General features: G+C 45.9%; 2 protein-coding genes across 2 annotated transcripts in view; both read right to left on the reverse strand.

Moving 5' to 3' along the window:
• Window positions 1-1810, reverse strand: part of LOC118685734 (tubulin tyrosine ligase 3-like) — a 47129-nt gene extending 45319 nt beyond the window's left edge. The window contains exons 1-7 of the mRNA XM_054514438.1: window positions 1771-1810; window positions 1584-1687; window positions 1109-1462; window positions 837-965; window positions 644-758; window positions 440-547; window positions 40-208 (exon numbers count right to left, since the gene is read on the reverse strand). Coding sequence (XP_054370413.1) covers window positions 40-208; window positions 440-547; window positions 644-758; window positions 837-965; window positions 1109-1462; window positions 1584-1687; window positions 1771-1810 — 1019 coding nt within the window. The remainder of the gene's footprint in view (window positions 1-39; window positions 209-439; window positions 548-643; window positions 759-836; window positions 966-1108; window positions 1463-1583; window positions 1688-1770) is intronic.
• Window positions 1811-3330: 1520 nt separating this feature from the next.
• On the reverse strand, window positions 3331-19220 carry ANKEF1 (ankyrin repeat and EF-hand domain containing 1). The gene is made up of 10 exons (XM_036381438.2): window positions 19154-19220; window positions 14138-14524; window positions 13500-13699; window positions 12385-12534; window positions 11798-11921; window positions 10151-10946; window positions 7334-7560; window positions 5955-6121; window positions 4644-4781; window positions 3331-3583 (listed from the first exon to the last, which is right to left on the reverse strand). Exons 2-10 carry the CDS (start codon window positions 14481-14483, stop codon window positions 3458-3460), a joined length of 2274 nt encoding a protein of 757 aa, XP_036237331.1. The 5' UTR covers window positions 14484-14524; window positions 19154-19220; the 3' UTR covers window positions 3331-3457.
• Between the last annotated feature and the right edge of the window lie 137 nt (window positions 19221-19357).

Below are 19357 nucleotides of genomic sequence, written 5' to 3' on the forward strand. Positions count from 1 at the left end.
CACCACCGTGCCCCCCGCCCCGTCTCGCTCAGCACCCACTGTGCCACACGGTAGTATTCCGGCAGGAAGCGGTCCCAGTCGATGCATGTCCGGCAGGGTGACGGGGTGCTTCTGTCGATGTCCTGGTGCCCCAGAACTCCCAGGTGCTGCTCACAGGCCTCCAGAGCCTCCTCCAGCAGCTGGGGATACAGAGGGGAGTGCGGCCCTGCTGTGGACAGCATGAGGTGAGATTCATGACTCCTACGCCAGCCTTGGGGCCAAAGCACTGAGCCTTCCTGTGGGACAGGTGCCTTTGGAGCTAGGGCAGGGGATGGAGTAAGGGATCCCAAGCCACAGACATGAGCAGAGGCTCAGCCTCCAAGCTCAGCCCTCAGACATGCCCTGAACTCCCCATTTCTTCCCTCGCCTCCGCCCCGCTCAGCCAGCTCTGTGCACTCACCCAGCACCTCATCGGGTTTTGAGGGCTGCTCTGTCCCCACCGGCCTGTCCCCGACCTTCTGCAGGGCCAGTTTGAGAAGGCTGCGAGCTGCTGTCAGGCAGAAGTCGTCTGCAAGAGGGAAGCATCATCCCTAGCCAGTCCTGCACAGGACATGGGAAGACTGGAGCACGAGGGGTGAGAGGAGGGCAGCAGCCCCTGGCTCACCAATGAAGGCTTCCTTCTCATCCTTGAACCCCAGCCGGTAGCACCGGGGGAAAAAGGTGTTGAAGTCAACTTGCTCGAACCAGGACAGGTTTTGCAGGCTTTGGCATAGCCCCTCCTGTTTAGAGAAGCTGGTCATTTCCTTCTGGACACCTGCACCCCTTGTGTCCCCTCCCTGAGGCCCCCGTGCTCCCACCTTGGTACAAAGTGCGGCCAGCCGGGGATAGCGGTTCACCACCTCAATCCTTGGCAGCAGCTCCTGGTCAACGCTGCTCAGGCGAATGGTCCAGAGGAAGTTTGGCACCTGGTCCTGCACCAGGAAGGACTGCGGGAGGGAGTGGGCTGGGGTGAGCCAGGGAGCCCCCATCCTGCCCCAGCCCCTCACCCCAGGCTGAGCCCTGCCCCTGAGGTCCCAGGGGAGGATGTGGGGAGCTGTGACAGAGCTCAGCCCTAGCCCCCTTAGCTAACCATGAGGTCATGGATGTCTTCAGAGTCCTCGCTGCTCTGCTCCTTGTCTTCCTTCTCGTCTTCATCTTCCCTTTTGCCCTCGTTCTCCTTATCGAGTGCTGTGCAACATGGGTGCTGCAGGGGCTCTGCAGTGCCCAAGGAAGGCTGTGCCCCACCGGGCGGGTTCAGCACTGCCTCCCCCTGCTCATCACCACCACCACTTGCCCCCTTGTCCAGCTGCTGTTTGCTTTGGTCGGCAGGCTGCTGCTTCAGCTGCTTGCGATTGAGGGGCAGCTTCCTCTCCACCCAGCCCCGGGCGCGCAGCAGCCGGCGGATGACGGGGTAGGGGCCGTGCACGGTGAAGATCTTCTTCTCCTGCGGGACAGCAGCCAGCTCAGCCTGCCCTCCCCAGAGCTCCGGCTCGGCTCTGCTGAGCCACAGGGGCACAAATGCCAGCATGTGCCACCTCGGGGCACTGTGGGATCGAACCCCTCACCTTAATGGCCTTCTCCACGCGCAGCCTGGCCTTCCTGAGCCGCTCCGACTCAGCCGCGTACTGCTGGCCATCGTGGTAGCCGATGGTGGCAGCTGCCACCTGCCCTGTGAGGACAGCCCCACCTGTGCCTGCTGCCCCTGTGTCCCCAGCCCCACGGGGTGGGCAGGGAGGGGGAGAACATGCTGACCTGTCTGCCTCTGCCTCACCGCGTCTGGGGATCCTGCCATGGCATTTCTGGACGTGCCAAGCCTTCTGCCAGCATCCCAGCTGCACTCCACAGCCTCAGGATGCTGCACTGTTCCCTTGTCCTTGGCCTGCTGGGCCAGGGGCAGCTGGGGTGTCAGCCTGCTCAGGTACTGCCCCTGGCTGAGGGGCTGGGTGCCTGCCAGGCTGCTCTGTGTCACACTGTCCCAGGCCAGCCTGATGGCAAGGGGAGCTGTGGGTGGCTCTGCCTCCTCCAGGCCAAGCAGGTTTTCCTATTCCCCCATCCCTTAGGGACTGCAGTGGGTGTCCTGCACAGGACACAGCCTCCTTATTCCATCACCACTGTGATGCCACAATGCAGGGTGCTCAAAGCAGCCTCAATACCCAAGTCCTGGTTCTCCCCTCTTGTGAGGGACTTTAACCACCCTGACAGCTGGAGAGGCAACACAGCAAAGTACGGACAGTCCAGGAGGTTCCTGGAAAGCTTTGGTGATTCCTTCCTGACACAGGTAGTGGAGGATCCCACAAGGAATGGTCTGCTGCTCAACCTTGCACTAAGAACCAGGAAAAGCCTCGTTGGACATGTGAAGGCTGTGAACTGTCCTAGGTAACCTCCATGACAGAGCTCTGCCAGAAACACAGTTTTGCCTTACAGTATAATTTCTGACTGCTGCTTGATTTTATTTTGATGGCTACTGTTCAGCAAATTGCCTCTTTGCTTCTCCTTCTTTCAGAGATGCAGTTTCATTTACGATTGTTCATGGGCTCCTTGCCCACACTGCCTCTTATGACTTAACTGAAGCTCTACTATTTTTGTTATTTACAATCATCTGCAGCCAGCAGCAGTTTTATGCTGGCAGATAAAAATCACACACTGGTCACTCAGTGTTGTTTCACTGTGACTGCCCCCGAGGGATGTGTTACCAAGAACCTCAGTTACTGGCTGCAGAGGGGGGTCACAATGTTAAACTGCCATCACAGACAGGCCCCTTGGCTCAGGTGCAGGGACTGGGGGGCTCCAGACCTGCTGGAACGTTTTTCTCCAGGAGAATGGAGAAAAGTGGATTACAGATTATTATACCGAGATTACTATCCTTTCAAGAAATCAGAAGGAAAACAATCTGTGCCTGTTGGGGTGGAAGCAGTTTCAGATCTCACATGCACTTTGGAAAATGAATGGGAGAACATGAAGGAAGTACATGAGGCACTGTGATAGTCCTGGCTGTAAACTCTCTGTGGCCTCTACAGACAACTCAGAACATTGCTGTCTTAGCTATTTTCTGAATGCCATCTTCATATCTACATATCTAGAGTAGAAGGGGGACGTATCTTCCAGGAAGAAGTTTTGTGCTGGGGTGAAGAAAGCCTTATAAAGCCACACCTTTGCAAAAGGTGTGTGTGTCACAACAGTGGCTATTCCCTGAAGTATACTGAGCCAGCTCCAAGACTTGAATCACATGAGGATAAATCTTTTTCCAGACTAAGCCCTCAACAAAAGATTGTGTGTAAGCAACATAATCTATAGAGGAAAAACTTGATATGATTTTCTTTTATGGTAACTGAGATTTATTTACTGAGCACTGCACAATTCCTTCCTTGCAAAGGAGTAGCCTTTTACATCTTTGTCTCCTCAAAACACGTGCTGAAGTAGCTTTTTCCAGATGCTGTGCTTATTTCTCAAATTTTCTATTGAAGAGGGTTGTAAAATCTGCCATGTGACCACAAAGAGTAGCGCGTTCACTGAGCAATACTCGCTGTTCTGCAAGTTGCATTGCTGTGGCATCAGGGCTCCATATCTACAAAATAAAGGTTTATGTAGTTAATTTGGTGGGCCTTTTGCAACAGAGGCACTAAGAAGATACTGTTAGCCAAAGAGAGGCATGTTCTAGCACTCCTTTCCACTGTGAGACATAGAAAAGAAGCAGTGTGGCCTCCCAGCAGAAGAGAGGTCAACAATGTGTGTGTGTACAAACAGAGCATTCTCTTGTTGTCACTTCCAATCTGTATCATGCCATGGACTCGGATTACAGATAATGTGGGAAAGAAGATCTTAAGGTAATTATTTAAAATTACTGACTCGGGCTCATGATCCTCAGAGTGGAAAATAGTAATTAGCTGTAGAGTCATCAGCTATGTAGCCTCAGTCCTCTGAGACCATTGTAGAAACTAGCATAAATCAGGGTTAGGGAAATGATAAACAAACTCCAGACATAACTGCTCAGCCAGCAGTGGCGTTCTTTTCCTTTTCAAGGAGGAAAAAAAATTACAAAAATTACCTCACTGTGATTATGTTGTTCTGTTTCTCAGTTATTTTTAAGTGTATATGACAAGACCTGGACAGAAAAGTTGTATTTCCACTATTCCAACTCTAGGTAGCAAGTATTTAGTGTGCTGTGATCCATCTAGTTCAGTAAATGTCACTGCCAAAAGTCATCATGTGATAACTAATCAACAGGGCAAGTTAGAAGTTGGCGCCCATGCTATGCAAATAGACACCTATCTTTTAAAAGCAGGAGTATAAAAATATGTGTCATAAATGTAGTTGCATTTTTATTTTACTGTGGCTGCACTTTAATCCAATTCAAAAATACGATAAGAGATTTTGATTTTGATAAGAGATTTTGACATATAAAACAAATATTTGATTTCCACAAATATATGTCATATATATGTTTGTGTAATTATAAATTATACATCCACAAACTCTTTAATTTACTCTTGTTTGGTGGCAACCTCTCCAGGTTGTGTCACATCATCTCTAAGCTAGATGAATGCTTGGATTGTTGTGGGTTTTGCTCTCAGCAAGAGATCAAAAGTGACCAGGGAACTGCACTCCTGTTTTGCTGCTGTACATACTTTCCTGGGTCTGAAGGAGATGTCATTTTTGTCTTCTCTCGCTGCCAAGGATTTCCAATAAGCAGACCTGTCCTTGCGGGAACGCTTTGTCTTTTCAGGAACAGCTTCTTCCTCAGGTGGTGGGGATCCATCTGGAGACTGAAGGGGAAGAAGGTACCAATTTTACCAACACGTCATGTTCACAAGCAAGGCATGCATCCTGCATCTTCTGATGCTCTGCTATGATGTTTACTGAGGGGGTATTTTTCCTAATCTCTTCAGAACCTGTCAAAGCTGATTTTTGAAATCAAAAATTGCAAGGGCCACCCTTTTGAAAGGTAAAAGGCGCCTCTCTTCCTTGGGCACTAAAACATCAACTGCTCTTTGTGACTCCCAAGACAGTGGCCTTGTACCGCTGGTGATCCCATCCTCTTCCAAGTGAGGAATGAACAGGCACCTAAGGTTGTCTTCCTCCTGCCTCTGAAAGTCCTGTGCTGTCCCTGACATTCAAAACCTTTGTGCAAGGAGATGCCAACATTTAGCTACTGGGACATATTTACTGCACTGTCCAGGGCAGCTGAAGGACACCTCCAGCCACAGCAGATACAATTTCAACTTCTCCCTAAACAGCAAGCTGGACGTGACTAAAAGTGCCACTGGTGAATCAGGAAGGTCTCATCCACAGGAGGAGAACCTGGATGTGGACTGGTGTCAGCTTGGGAATAGGGCAATGCTGAGCTGCTCAAGACTCCCAGAGGGTGCAGGAAAAGCATTCAGAAATAAAACAGGCAAGCATCAGTGTGGGATTTGAGAAACAAGACTCAGGTAAATAGTGGAAGAGGAAGGATATGGCACAAAATGGAAAATAGGAAGTTAGCAAGCCTGGTATTTTCTCAGTGAGTTCAACTAGGAAAATAAAAAACTTTTAACCAGTTTGAAGGGTATTGCTCTTATCTTGTGAAAAAAGAGGTTCTCCCTTTAAGAGATTATGGTTACCAGTTGTTCAGTGTTTACCACAACAGAGCTGGATGAGCATATACTTCAGGAGAAGGGAAAAAGAAAAGGAAATCTTTTTCTGTGTCTGTTAGTGATACAGGACATCATTCTGATGTGTGTCTGGGGAAGACATGAAGCTTGTCTAATTAGCAAGAAAAATTTCAACCAATGCACAAGTTCTAATACTCACAAGAACAGCATGAGCATCTGAAAATACTCACTTTAACAAAGCTGCCCAAGTTACAGCGTTAGAGAGGAACGGGTGGCAAAGAATAGAAAGAAAGCAGCTCCCTGCTAACTATTAGCAAATAAGTCCCTTGTTACCATCTCTCATACCTCTGTTTTCACAGATTTCGGTGGCTCTGGTGGTTTTGGCTTCCCACCTTTTGCTGCCTTTGCTTCTTCTTTTTCTTGTTCTTCTGCCAAAATTTGCAGTTGATTTTCGAGCAGTTCAATTATTGTAGCATCTTCAAATACTTCAGCAAGATCGAGAGCACTCCTTCCTGTATTTAAAAAAATAAATATCTGTGTAAACCATGAAAATTAACTTTGGCACTGGTTTATTGCAGCTGGACAATCAACTGAATTTAATATGGCCAGTGTTTTATTACCTATCCCATGTGCCAGCAGCGTGCCTGACATTGGTGTGAGGACCAGTGGTCATCAGCACTGCTTGCAGAAATAAGAGCTGGAAGACACCAGCCCTGAAACTCGTTTTGCAGGAATATTGCTGGAATTCTTGTATTGCTTGCTTTGTTCTTAATGTTCTGCCATTTGCAGCCTAATACCCTGGTCCCCAGGTAGTCATTTTGATCTCTGAGAGCTGAGAGCATTTAGCACTAGGAGATGGTCTGCATTCCTGACCTTGTGCTGTGCTGGCCATCTCCTTCTGCCTCTGCTTGCTCTGTGGCTAGCAAGGGAAAGCCCCCTGATGGAAATGAACAGCTTCAGTGCTTAATGAAGGAAAAAAATCTGTCCTGGTTCTTATGAGACTCTGGCTGTAAAGTATCTGTTAGACTGAACTGCTGTGTGAATCACAACTCCACATGATACAAGGAATAAGGAATACACATCCCTTCTACAAGCAGGGTTTCACCACTAGGCATTTTGGCAAGGAAAGTCTCATTGTTTAGCAGTGCTGCTTCCTATGTTAGAGCAACAGCTTGAAAGGTGATGCATGTGAACTTTTCAATTACTCTGGAGACAGTGGAAATAACTCTGAAGGAGAGATCTGCTGTGAGGAGGTAACACTTCAGTTCCAGCTCAGATTTGGTTTTCTGTTAAATATGTTCTTCTCAGGAGTTATATCTACAAGTAGAGCAGCAAGGAAGTCTTTTAACCAGGGCTGCCTGTGCCTCAAAATAAATCACTTAAATGGGTGGCAGACTATACTCTGATCCACAGCTGAAATCCAATTTTCCCTCAAATAATAATAACTAGATAGAATGTTTTCATTAAAGCCACTTATAACTCTGTATGTGTCTTGTGAGGAGTAACAGTCTCCTGAATTGAGTAATTATTCATGTTACTTCATTTTCTAGATATGCAAAGCCCAAGAAAGCCTTTTTTCAATAATTATTCCATACTGGAGAAAATGAACTGAACCTGTTCCTTCATCCCAGTCCTGACAGCAACCCTAAGCACAGAACAGTTCTCCAAGTGTTCCAGGTGTTTTTAATAAAGAAACAGCCTGTTTTGGAGACATTGCTATTTACCATTGCTGTTTAAAGCCTGGACGTCAGCACCTGCAGTGATTAAGAAATAGACCATGTCCAGCCTGCAGGCCTCAACAGCTCTCATCAGCGGGGTGGCCTCGCCTACTGAAGGGGCATTGACAGCTGCTCCAGCCTTCACCAGCACCTCAGCGATGTCCAGGTGTCCATTGTAGCAGGCATGGTGCAGAGGGGTCCACAGGAAGTTGTCTGTTGCATTCACGTCAGCCCTGCACAGGGTAAGAGCGGCTGTGGCAGCTGAAGCTGTGGGGTGCCTACAGTAACAGCCCCAGCTCCCAGGGCAGTCAGCTGGAACTGCCCACTGCAATGGCATATTCAATGTAAATAGCTATTTTCATATTGCCATTCTGAACCTGTTTGAGTCCCTGAACTTGGCATGGAATAGTAATTGTAAGTGTGCCTGGGTGCTGCTCATGTCTCCCCCTAAGCCATCAGTGTCCTTCACATGGACCTTTTCATGGGTACAGCACAAAACACAGGCATTCAAACCCCTTAGTCCTGTAAAAGGCTGCTTGTGCTCCAGCTTCACCGAGAATGGCAGAAAGCAGATTCAGGAACTCAAAAAGTTCCCTTCTGGCCAAGAACAGGTGCTACAGGACATCTGGCAACACTGCAGAGCTTGCCTGCACGAGAGGGAAGTGTTCACCTTTCCTTTCGGTGTCGCTGCCCTCTGCCTGCTCCATTCCTCTGCACTGGCTCCTCCCTTTGACAAACGAGTTACACAAGGTCTGCCTCGGGAGTCCGAGCGCTGAAAAACTACTGGCTGCTGGGCTGCTGGGCTAGGACCTGTTTCTGCTCCCAAATTAAAACTGGGATGCTCTGCAGAAAGCAAGGGCTAGTTCAAGGGAGACCCCTGCAACAGGCTGCCTTTGGTTGAAACTGGGAGGAAAAGCATTACCAGCCCTAGGGGTCCTGAAGGGAGTTAGGGACACTGTCCCACTTGCTTGGTGGACAAAAAGCTGCTGTCTTCCCAAAAAACAAGGAGGAAGGAAGAAAAAAGAAAAGTTATGAAGGAAGCTGCTTCCAGCGATAGCTGTTTGCTCTTCAAGTCAGGTGATTGTCTAAATAAAAGCACAGATTCATCTGTTCTTCTTCCCTTCTTTAAATTTTTAATCTTTTTCAGAATTCTATCTTTGATGAGATCTTAGCACAGTAAATTCCCTAACCTACCACGTTTATCTCTCTTATCTTTCAGTCACTAAGCTGTTATGGTTTATTTGTATGCAGTTTTCATTTGTTTTAATTCTCATTAAAATGAGCTTCTTCAGTTATTTCACTTTCTCTCTCAGCCCAGCCTCTTTGCCTGCACTCAGACTCCGTCTGCCCCTGAACCCTTTTTCCTAACTTCATCCTATCAGAAAGAAACCAGTCAGTGGGAACAGGGACAATGCAGCACTGATTTAAAAATTCCTTGGCATTTTCTGCCCATCAAGCACAGAATTTCCCATCAGACCAAATTTCATTTGCTTCTAATCCTTTCTGAAGAAAGATAGAAAGTAGATACCACCAATTTAATTTTAAACGTAATAAATGTTAACCATTTAGCTGGATAAATGTTTTGTTTTGTTTTCAATATGGATTTGTGGTTCTGTACTGAAAAGGTAATATTGTAAAAGGTATTTGAATGCCCATGCTAAACTGCATGCCCATGATGCTGAGAGATGCAAACCTAAATGCTACTGATAACTTTCCTCTCCATTTTCATTTCTGTCTATTGAAACAATCTCAAAACTGGTACTATTTATTCAAGCTAAGTTACTGTGTTTCTAGGTCTTATTGTTAAATACGATGTGACTCCAGTGCTGTCTACTGAGGCTTGGGAAAAGGAGCAGAGATTAATCTGGTGGATTAATTTGGTAGCTCCTACATCTTTATCTTCAGAAAACCTGAATATACACATTACCCAATTTTCCATATGCTCTAGGAATGTTAGTTAATTAATTACCAGGGTGTGGGAAGATCCATGTGCTGTTAGTCTTTGCAGGAACCAGAGCAATGACTACAGTCCCTTTCCCTGATATATTAATATTAACATGAATTCTATCTATGTATAGTAGAGAAATAACCCAGTTAACGTAAATACCTTTGAAAAATGTTCATTTAAGCAATTATGTGAAGGATTGTAGGACCACAGCAGTCTGACAATAAGAGATTATGCTATTAAAAGTATGACTGAATCTTTCTGAAATTGCTTTCATTTTTAAGGTGTCATTGAGATTTTTCACAAGTGTCTGCAGGCTACAGAATTGCTGAAGCACTTCTAAAATGAGGAGCAGGCTAATTAGTAGCAGGGGCTTCTGATGTAAATCCTGCTGTTTCAGCCTGCCTCAGCTGCAGAGGAAAGTGGAGGTTTAAATCAGGCATGTGGAACAGGAATGTCCAGGATCACCTCAATGATTTCAGGCAAGTCCTTCAAGTCAGATTTCCCCAAAATCATTTCCCAGTTTTGAGAGTTCGCTTGTGAGGATGCACTACTTGATGCACTACTACTTGGGTATGAACCCCTGCTGCTGACCAAATATCAACAGCCCAGACACCAAAAATTGCAGTCTGGGGAACTTGTCTCTTGGTTGTTTTCATTTCCATGCTACTAAAATGTGAAAAATAATAAACTTACCCCTGTGACTTGAGATCTTAAGGAGGTAACTTTAATATTTAAATGTTATGTAAGCAAAAAACAAACCATACCTTTTGCATCCAAATACTGGACATTTATGCTTTTGAAATCCAGTCCAAACACTGGACATTTATGCTTTTGAAAGCCTTCCCAAAATAGCAATTAAATTGAAATTATCTTACCCCTTTTCCAGAAGAAACTCCACAAGAACTATGTTGCCACTTGCACACGCAACCATCAAAGGTGTTTTGTAATATTTATCTTTCATATCTACCGGCACGCCCTGGTCGAAGGCTCTCTGCAGAGACACAAAGTCTCCTTCTCTGACCAGGTAGTTGATATCCATGAGGGTTTTACTGGGCTCCTCCATGTACCAGGCGCGGTCATCGAACACGGGGTGGGCGGCGTGGAGGGCGCGTTTGAATCGCTGCTCCTCGGGGAGGGTGGGGACAGCCTCCACCATGCAGGCAGGGAGGCCATCTTCCCTGAGGGGACGTTCACTCTTGGGGATTACACAAACTGGGACAGGGAGGCCTTTCTTGCCTTTCTTTCTCGGCGGCTTCTTCTTCTTCTTTGCCTTGGGCCCAAAGGATGAGAGCAGAAAGGTTTTCTGCAGGTATTTTGAGCCTTTAAAAAAATCATCCAGGCTGATCTTGTCAGAAGATACTTCATGCTTTTTAGCAAGAATTTCTATTTGTTCCTGATCCACAGTGCCCCAGCGCTTCTGAATGACTGCCATGAAATCACTTTTGGATACTATCCCCTCGTCTTCCTCGTCGATCTCAAACTCCTTGCGGATGGCATCCTCATGCTGCACGGACCAGTCGTACACCTTCAGGTACCAGGCAAGGGTCTCATCTGGCTTCTTTAAGGCTTTTTCAGCTTTGCGCAGCACTGCTGCTGCTGCCTTGAACCCACCGGCCTTGGCAACATCCCTTGGGGTCAGATTTATCAAGTTGGACCATGTAGGATCACAGCCTAGAGATATGGACACAGTATGGCTAATAGTGCAGTGGAATTCCTAATTTTATAATATAAGAAACTTGTAATGCACAGGCAACTCATGGCCACAGGCCTACAATTTTGTATAAATAGCAGTGGTAGGTGGAACCACATCATTGATCCCAGGCTGGAAGGTCAGCCACATGTCCATATTTTTTTCCCAAAGGGAGAAGCACTGAGCAACCCATGCTCTATTTATTTATCCCCCCATTGAATATGTATAAAGAGAAAGTCAGTGGAAACTTTACATTTTTACTTGAAGTGGTGAGCAAGGTTAAGAAGCAAACTAAGATTAAGGTGTCACCTATTTCTATACCCCAGCATTACAATTTGGCAATGGATCACTTGTTTGATCACAAGAACAGAATGTGGGATTTTGCATGGTGCTCTTGGATCAAAGCTTGAAATGCCAGGATCATCTGATCAAGTCAGGAAAGGATCACAGCTGCTTCAGGCCATGTTTCAATACCCATGGGCATGAAGTTTTCCTCATGACTGCATAGAGATATTTTTTACGTTATCATCAAATTAAAAATGTCTTTTCTATTGGAAGATCATCTTACAATACATCTAAACCAACTAAACCCAGAACCACCTAATACTGTCCAACACTAAGTTACACAACCTCCTGATGTTTCTGCTGCTTTCTTTGAGAAATGTTTTCTCATCCACATGAGATAAGAGCCTCGGTTAGGCCCTTCTGAATACAAATTTTGCCACAGGGTACCCAAGAGTCAAATCCTTCAGAGATACCCAAATGAAATCTTTCCTTTATCACAGAAATAGAATACAGATAGTAGTTGTGAAGTAATTTAGTTTTCATGTACCTCTTTGTCCTATGTACCTGCAGCAGTCTGTAAATCCTCCCTCTGCAGCATAATGAAGTGGTGTGTTACCATTCATAGCAACCAGTTTCAAGTCTGCACCATAACCTGAAATAATCGCCAGAATCTAGAAAAACAAACAGAGTCCCACCAAAAATCTTGTCTGTTCTTAACATGTGAAAATGTGAGATTGATTTGCAAATAAATGCAATCTTACATTCCCATTCTAATAATGAAGTTCTCTCCCATGTCCAGCTGGTCAATGCACATATAACATTATTGTTTTTTATAGTTTTATACCTATTTAACGGATGAAACAGAAACCTTGTGTAGTTGTAGACACCAAGGACAATCTTCTTGCCAGCTCCCTGTGAGCCCCTGTCTGGCCTATCAGTGCTGGAATCCCTTTGATGCTTACAAAGAATCTGCTTTTGATTACTGATGATTATGCTTTGATCAACTGAGATAACGGACTCAAAAAAACCCCAACAAAAACACACTCCAAAAACCTAAAGCAAAGCCCTGTAACAACAAAAAACCCAGCCAGGTTTGGCTTTGCAGCAATGCTTTCACAGCACAAATGTTAATACCTCAAGGAAGCCTCCTTTGGCCGCCAAGTGTGCAGCGCTGTGTCTCTCGAAGTCGAAGAGGTTCACGTCGGCTCCCCTCTGCAGCAGAGCCAGCACCACGTCGGCAGCGCCCTCCCGAGCCGCCTCCATCACAGCCGTGCGCCCCGTGGCCTGCAGGCAGCACAGAGCAGTCACACTGGGAGCCTCCTTCCCGCTGCCACTGCCAGCAAACCACAGCCTCAGAGCCTCCAAGGGACCTGCAGGTAAGCCTTCAAATCTACTCACAGGGCTGCCAAGAGAGAGCAGTCAGATGCCAGCAACTCAAGTACATTGAAGGCTCGAGTCCTTTAAATAATTCCCAATCAATTCCTTAGTTAGGGAATCCTGGATTCTGTGGGTATCTTCTCATGTATATTTACAACATCCAACTCAAAATACCACCTCAGATTATGAAAGCAGGAGCGTAAGGAGCTATGGCTGGAGGTGTGCTATGGGGAAGGCAAAGCAACAGGGAATTACACTATGGTTCTGTGAGGAAAAGTTCACTCGAATACATTAATATTGTCTTTTCCTAGATAATAATAGATGTTTGCTTTGGATAACTCCAAGGGAAAGCCTGTGCTTCTTGATTTATCAACAGCACAGAGCTTCAGTCTTTCAGGTCTTTGTTAAATTAAGGAAGCAAACAAACAAATGATTAAGACATACAAAAGAGAAGAAAGTTTCTCATGCCTTGTTCCTGCCTTGATTGCTCATCAGATTTTCCCTACCTTTTAGCAAATATTCACTAAAATAACTTACCTTTTAATGAATACTATTTCAGCTCTGAAAATCTAAGGGCACATCAAGGCAAATAAAAATCAGCACTGCTCCACTGAAGTACAGTGAACTGCAGCTCCTAACAGCTGACCCAGTTACATGTAAGTTTGGGGAAATATTTGCACTCTAAACCTACAAAAATCGAAAAGAAGATTTAAATCCCTCTCCTCCAAAAAAGGCTGGTACAGAAGAGGGGAAGAGGTATGGCCACCTAGTTATGCAATTTTCACTGCTTTATTATTTTAATGTGAGAATTTAAGGTCATGTACTCTGCTCTATACTCCTGTATCTGTTCTTAGTTACAGAAAGGCTCATACCGGGTCTTTTGCATGGGGATCTGCTCCTTTCTCCAAGAAAATCAGGCACATATCTTTAACCTCATGAGCCTGCTCACAGGCTTGTAGAAGCAGAGACCTCCCAGTAGTGGTACAGTTGTTGACATCTGCACCATAATCCAAGGCAATTTGCAGGCAGTGGGTGTGGCGAACCGTAGGTGTAAGGCAGTAAAACAAAATACCTGCAAAGGAAACCAGTGGGGGTTAGGGTGCAAAAGGAAATTACCAGAAGGGTTGTGAGGCTGTGGGCTTCACAGCTGACCAGTCTGCAACAGAAACCCCTTCACTGAGGGTGAAGCCATGCAAAAAAAGATTTCTACTTCAGAGACTTTACTTAAGGAGAAAACCAGAGCTCAGTATGTCACAGGCCATGGGAGGAATGTGAGTCTCAATTATAAGTTACCTCTCAGCTCTTTGCTGGGGTGACTTATGATTTAAAGGCCTAGACTCTTCAGGGAGAATTATTTTCATTTTCATCAAAGCTGTAATGGCCAACAGCTTCTGTTGGGCTGTGAGGATAACCCTCAAGCAGAGCTCCTCTCCGCAGGCAGGACACATCACATGTAATAAGTGTGCCACACAGTTGAGGGACTGCTTTATGGTACTGCCTTCCCACTCACCTTTCCCTTCATTATCCACAGCAGTCATGGAGGCGTTAGCTGTTGCTAATAATTCCAGAACGGCCTCATAGCCCAGCTCAGCTGCCTTCATGGCTGGGGTGCACCCCATGTTGTCGTGGACGTTGGGGCACGCTCCGTGCTCCAGCAGGAAGCGGCACATTTCAATGTCGTTCTTCATGGCGGCCACGTGGAAGGCACTGTATCCTTCCTTGGGCTCTGTGTAATTAATCAGATCTGGGAATCCCTTCTGCATCAGGTTTTCTATTTGCTTCTTGTCTTTCTTGTGAACACACTGAAGAAGTTTGTAGATCTGTAAGTTTAGAAGCCTTTTATCTACTGGTAGCATCCCAGGATAGGGATGATTTTCTTCTTTCAAGGAAGTACTTTCTGCATGGACAAAAAAGAAAACATGTAATCTCACAGAGGACATTATAGTGACCTGCCAGTAAAATCAGGAATCAGACCATGTTCACAGCATGAAAATATCCACTTTACCTGGACAGAACACTAGGTTTTGAACTAATTTATTTTTTACTGTGGGCAGCACATATAGAGACTATAAACCCAAGTAACACCTTACAAAATTTTTCTTTCTAGTCATCCAGCTGTTCTGAAGAGGTCTCATCCAAGGAGAAAATTAAGTTAAGAAGCTGTAGGGTAACTGCTCTCCATTCAAGGAACTGTTATAATCTACAATTACTTGGAAGCCTAAGGGGAGGCTGTTCATATGTTATTTTCAATGGGGGAAAAAGTCACAAGACACCATGTCCTCTGCACTTCCTGAAACATAAAATTCATACTAAAATTTATACTAACATCACCTCATCAGTGCCTGAGCACCTTCCCTGTTTTTGGGGTTTTTTTTCTGGTAGCTGATGCATGAACTTCCTGCTAGGCTATGTAGATAAAAGAGTAAGTCAAATTCCTCTGCTACAAAACCCTTGGAGGAAAAAAAATACAGATAGCAATGCACTGGTCTGGGAAAAGGTTCTTCCAGGTCATGCATCACAAGCTTCTTGAAAAAAATTCAGTGCAGGACTTTGCACTTGCCTCAATCCTGGATGTTTTTTGGTTTTTTTCTTTTAGGTTTTTTAGCCTCTTTAGCTAGTCTCAGCTCTCATGGCTGGAGGGTTAGGAAGGGTCAGACATTGTAGGGACCATTTCTGAAGCTTTCCCAAGTGGATGAGAAGCTTCCTAGCACCTTCAGCAAACCTTGGGTCAGCCCGTCCTCCAGAACTCTTACAGGACATGCAACACAAAAAGATGAAGGAACATCTGTTAGAGAGCACTTGGGGTTTGGTTTGTTTGGGTTTCTTACTCATTGCAATGTAGTCTGTGAATGGGACCACTCAGCATCTGCCTGGCTACTCTGGGTGCTTTGTGAATGTCTGTGAGAAGGGGAGATTGCAGAGAGATGGAGAAGGATGCACGATTCCAACAGACTTTGTGAGGCAAGACCTCCCATTCTGGGAAGGAAGCCTGACAGAAAACTGCAGGAAAAGTAGAAAAAGATGACTGAAGGTGAATCATGTTGGAAATGGACAGAGAGGTAATTTTTGTACCACAGGTACAACTTGCCAGTTGTAGTTTCTGTAGCTATTGCCTCTCATTTCTTTGCAAGTTCTGTGTCCAGCCTAGTTTTGGAACAGAGATTGGGAAAACTGTTGGCAGATTTCTGACAACTGTGCCTCTTGTTTTCCCTGACAGACACGGCCCTCAGCTCCCTCCTTGTCGACCCAGTTATGGTGAAGGTGTTGTTATTAGAAGCTGCTCCCTTGCAGAAGTGTTTAAGTGGGTACTAAAATGCAAAGATTTTCTCTTTGCAATGAAACCTGGTCTGAATAGGTCAGCTGCTCTCAGATGTTCTCCATTTAAACACGGCATTACTTAAATCCTTTTCTCTTTAGGTCTTACATAACCCTCATTCTGATCATAAACAAGTATATTCTTACATCAAACAATTAAATCTTTAGGTAGCAATAACTTAAATCTGTCACCTGTGGCGTGTTCATTCTCATCCCAACCATGTTGTTCTTCCTGTGACATTTTGTCCAGCGAAAGGGAATAAATGCAGAGATTTTTATCCTGCTGACAGGAATTACACCTGTAGCAACCCTGTCGTCCTAAAGCTCAGAGCTGAGAAATAAGGGTACTTCAGAGGAATGCCCTGCTAGAAGTGAACACTGGAGTCCCCACAGAGCCTGCCTTTTAGAGCCTGAAGCAATTTCTGAGCAAATCCTCAATACAGGAAGTTTTTTTCTGGCTACTGAGGACAGGGAAAAGTTGTGATGCAAACTCTGCAGGGGCTGTGAGGAGGAGCAGCAGGAATGTTCTGCAGGGAAGGCTCTTACACCACTGAAATTCATCAAAAGAAAGATACTTAGATGGAACTGACAAGCTTAGATGTTCTCTTATGCTTTTGTTCCACTTCCCACCATCCTGCAGCAGTAGGGAACTTGGGTTTACTTCCAAAAAACTTTCTTCCCACTGTTATTCATGATTTTTCAGGAACTTATTTAAGATGAAAACTTGCTTTTTATTCCTTTCTTTCTCCCCCTGAAGCAGCAAACACTGAAGTGACATTCTCCTTGGACATAGGTTAGTAATGCCATAGAACATGAGCAGAACTGCACTTGGTAAAAAACTGTTAGTAACTAATCTTTGATGAACAAATGTGAACAAATGGATATAACATTCAATACATATGGATTTGGATTTATTTCATGGATTATCTTGGAGATTCCTTGAGATACTTGCTCCCTATAGCCTCTGCCCCATGCTGGACATGAGACTGATGGCACACCTTACACTCACTGCACACTTTCGTACTTTCATTTTTGCTCACAGTGGAATGCACAATTGAGTACCATTTTAGTTCTGATCAGATTTTTGCTGGTGCTTTGAGCTGCTTATCACAGTATTCTTTTAATATTTCACATGCAGCAATAAAATTATTTCCATGAGCAGAAGTGAAATTATTTTTATCGCAATAGTGAAGTCTGTTGTTATCACAATTCAGCCACTGAGTCCTTAGCCAGTTTAAAGCAAAATGCTTTTGCTTCAAAGCATTAAGAACCAACAATTTACATGAAAACAACCATAACATTTTAACTGTTACAGTAAATATTTCTTTGCAGCATTTGTTGAAAGTGAGTGGATCAAGTTTTATTAGAAGCTTCTAAAGTAGCAGCATCAAAGAAACATAGGTGGGATAAGAAATCCTACCCAGGGTCATATAAAGTTATAAGCAAGGGAAAAAGGCTTCTAAAATGAAAACTGCAACATCTTGTCAATTTTCATTGTAAATGAGTAAATTGACTAGTAGTAAATACTAGTAAATTTACTAGACATAAATACTACCAATGCTGTGCATTTCATATATTTTTTTATCACTTCACCTATAATAGATGGCTTAATGGAAAATGAGGGATTGTTAGTGTGGCTTTCAGACAGTTGTGCTTTGGGGAGGGCTTCATGAAGCTGTAACCACAAATCCCAGGCCTGTAGTGTTTGCTTAGCAACAATTTTATCTGTTGACAAACATCAACAGACTCGCTACCTTCATTCTGCCAGCCTGTGTCATTGTTCTGATGGAGAGCATGAACTCATTTCAAATCCAGATTAATCCTTTTCTCAGTACACCTGGCATTAAGAAAATCATTTTAGTTGGATTCCTGTTTTCCCACAAAGCTTTCCAAGCTGTGATGGAGGTAGAGTGATAGAGAGGGAACTTCTGGTGGCCGCTGATCTCATTCCCTGTCACCCAGTCAAAGCCTGCTGTCTGACTGCTGCTGGAAGCACTTGTGACTCCACCTTAGAAGTTTGCAAAAGTTTTGTCAGTTTCAACATTTCCAGTTGAAAACATCCCTTTAATTATCACCATTCACAAACCAGTAAACAAAATTTTCATGTGTTTTATCTTTAGTGGGAGAAAATAGCTGAGCACTTTCTAAATTTAATCCCTTTGCATGCTGGGCACAGAGATAAGCACGAGCCCTATATGTCAGTATAAAAGGAACCAATATGGTAACAGTGCCATGCTATATTTACAGCTTTATGTGAATAATTGCACTGGATTTTTGGCTGTGACTAATAGGAGTGATGCAGCACAATCTTCCTAAAACTGAATTCCAGTCTCATGAATAGCCTATAATGCTGTGGTTTTTCGGTGTTAATTCTCCAATAATGCCTTGCCTTGGGCTGAGGCACAGCTGAGCACAGTGACGGGCACTTAGGTTTGAACTGAGCAGGTTTCAATATCGTGTGGAGATCTCAGCCCAGATCCAGTCGTGAGTGCTGTAAAGGCAGTTCCCTGGTTATGGCTGGGTTGGATCAAAAGATGTGCATCCTTTTGTCTTCAGCTTGCCTTGCAACTTCCAGGCACCTCGGTATCCATCGAAATGGAGCCCTGATTGCCATCACCCAAAGCCCTGATTGCCATCACCCAGAGCCCTGATTGCCCACACCCGGAGCCCTGATTGCCCACACCTGGATGGAGCCCTGATTGCCCACACCTGGCAATCAGCTTTACGAGCAACACCTGCGGGACAGGGGCTGGGGGTGGCTCCTCAGCCAGGAGCCCAGCTGGGCTCCAGGGAAGTTTCTGGAAGGCTGTGGAGTCGGGGGTGAGGTACTGCTGCGTTCAGGAACAAGGAACAGGGTGAGCAGCCGGGGTTGGTTTATTTTCCCTGGACTGCGACTCAGAGGAGCGGGCGGCCTGTAGAGTAGACTGGCTTTAACGGGAGAGAAGCTGCTGGAAGAGGGGGATGCTGGACAGCCGGCTGCTCTGGCCGTACGGACACCCAAACGGAGGTAAATGCCGGCGGCGAAAGGTGCGGGCCGTGAGGAGGGCGATGCGCAGCGCGCCCGTGTCCGGCGAGGCTGCGGCTCAGCCCTCACAGCGGGCCCGCTCTGCCCCGGCCCTCCGCAGCGCCGGGAGCCGGCGGCTCAGCCTCGCCGCCCCCTCGCCTCCATGCCCGGCAGCGGTAGCGACCTTCGGCAGCCTGGGGCACTCACCTGAGGAGGAGGGCGCCGAGGGCTCGGGGGCCGCCGCCGGACCCTCGCCCGCCTCAGCGGCCGCCGCCGGACCCTCAGCGGCCGCCGCCGGACCCTCGCCCGCCTCAGCGGCCGCAGCCGGACCGTCGCCCGCTTCAGCGGCCGCCATCGCCGTTGTGGCCGTCCCCTTGGCAACGGCGTCGGGCGGTTGAGAGCCGTGAGGCG

This window comes from Molothrus ater, chromosome 3, assembly GCF_012460135.2.
Source record: "Molothrus ater isolate BHLD 08-10-18 breed brown headed cowbird chromosome 3, BPBGC_Mater_1.1, whole genome shotgun sequence".
Taxonomy (NCBI): Eukaryota; Metazoa; Chordata; class Aves; order Passeriformes; family Icteridae; genus Molothrus; species Molothrus ater.

Bases quoted from the DNA above. Each gene is read 5' to 3' on its own strand.
- ANKEF1 (XM_036381438.2), bottom strand. From the start codon at position 14,483: ATGCTACCAGTAGATAAAAGGCTTCTAAACTTACAGATCTACAAACTT. The intron at 12,535-13,499 runs GTATGAGCCTTT...TGCTGCCTGCAG, and splicing joins ATCCCCATGCAAAAGACCCG to GCCACGGGGCGCACGGCTGT. The intron at 4,782-5,954 runs GTATGAGAGATG...CTTCCCCTTCAG, and splicing joins CGAAATCTGTGAAAACAGAG to TCTCCAGATGGATCCCCACC.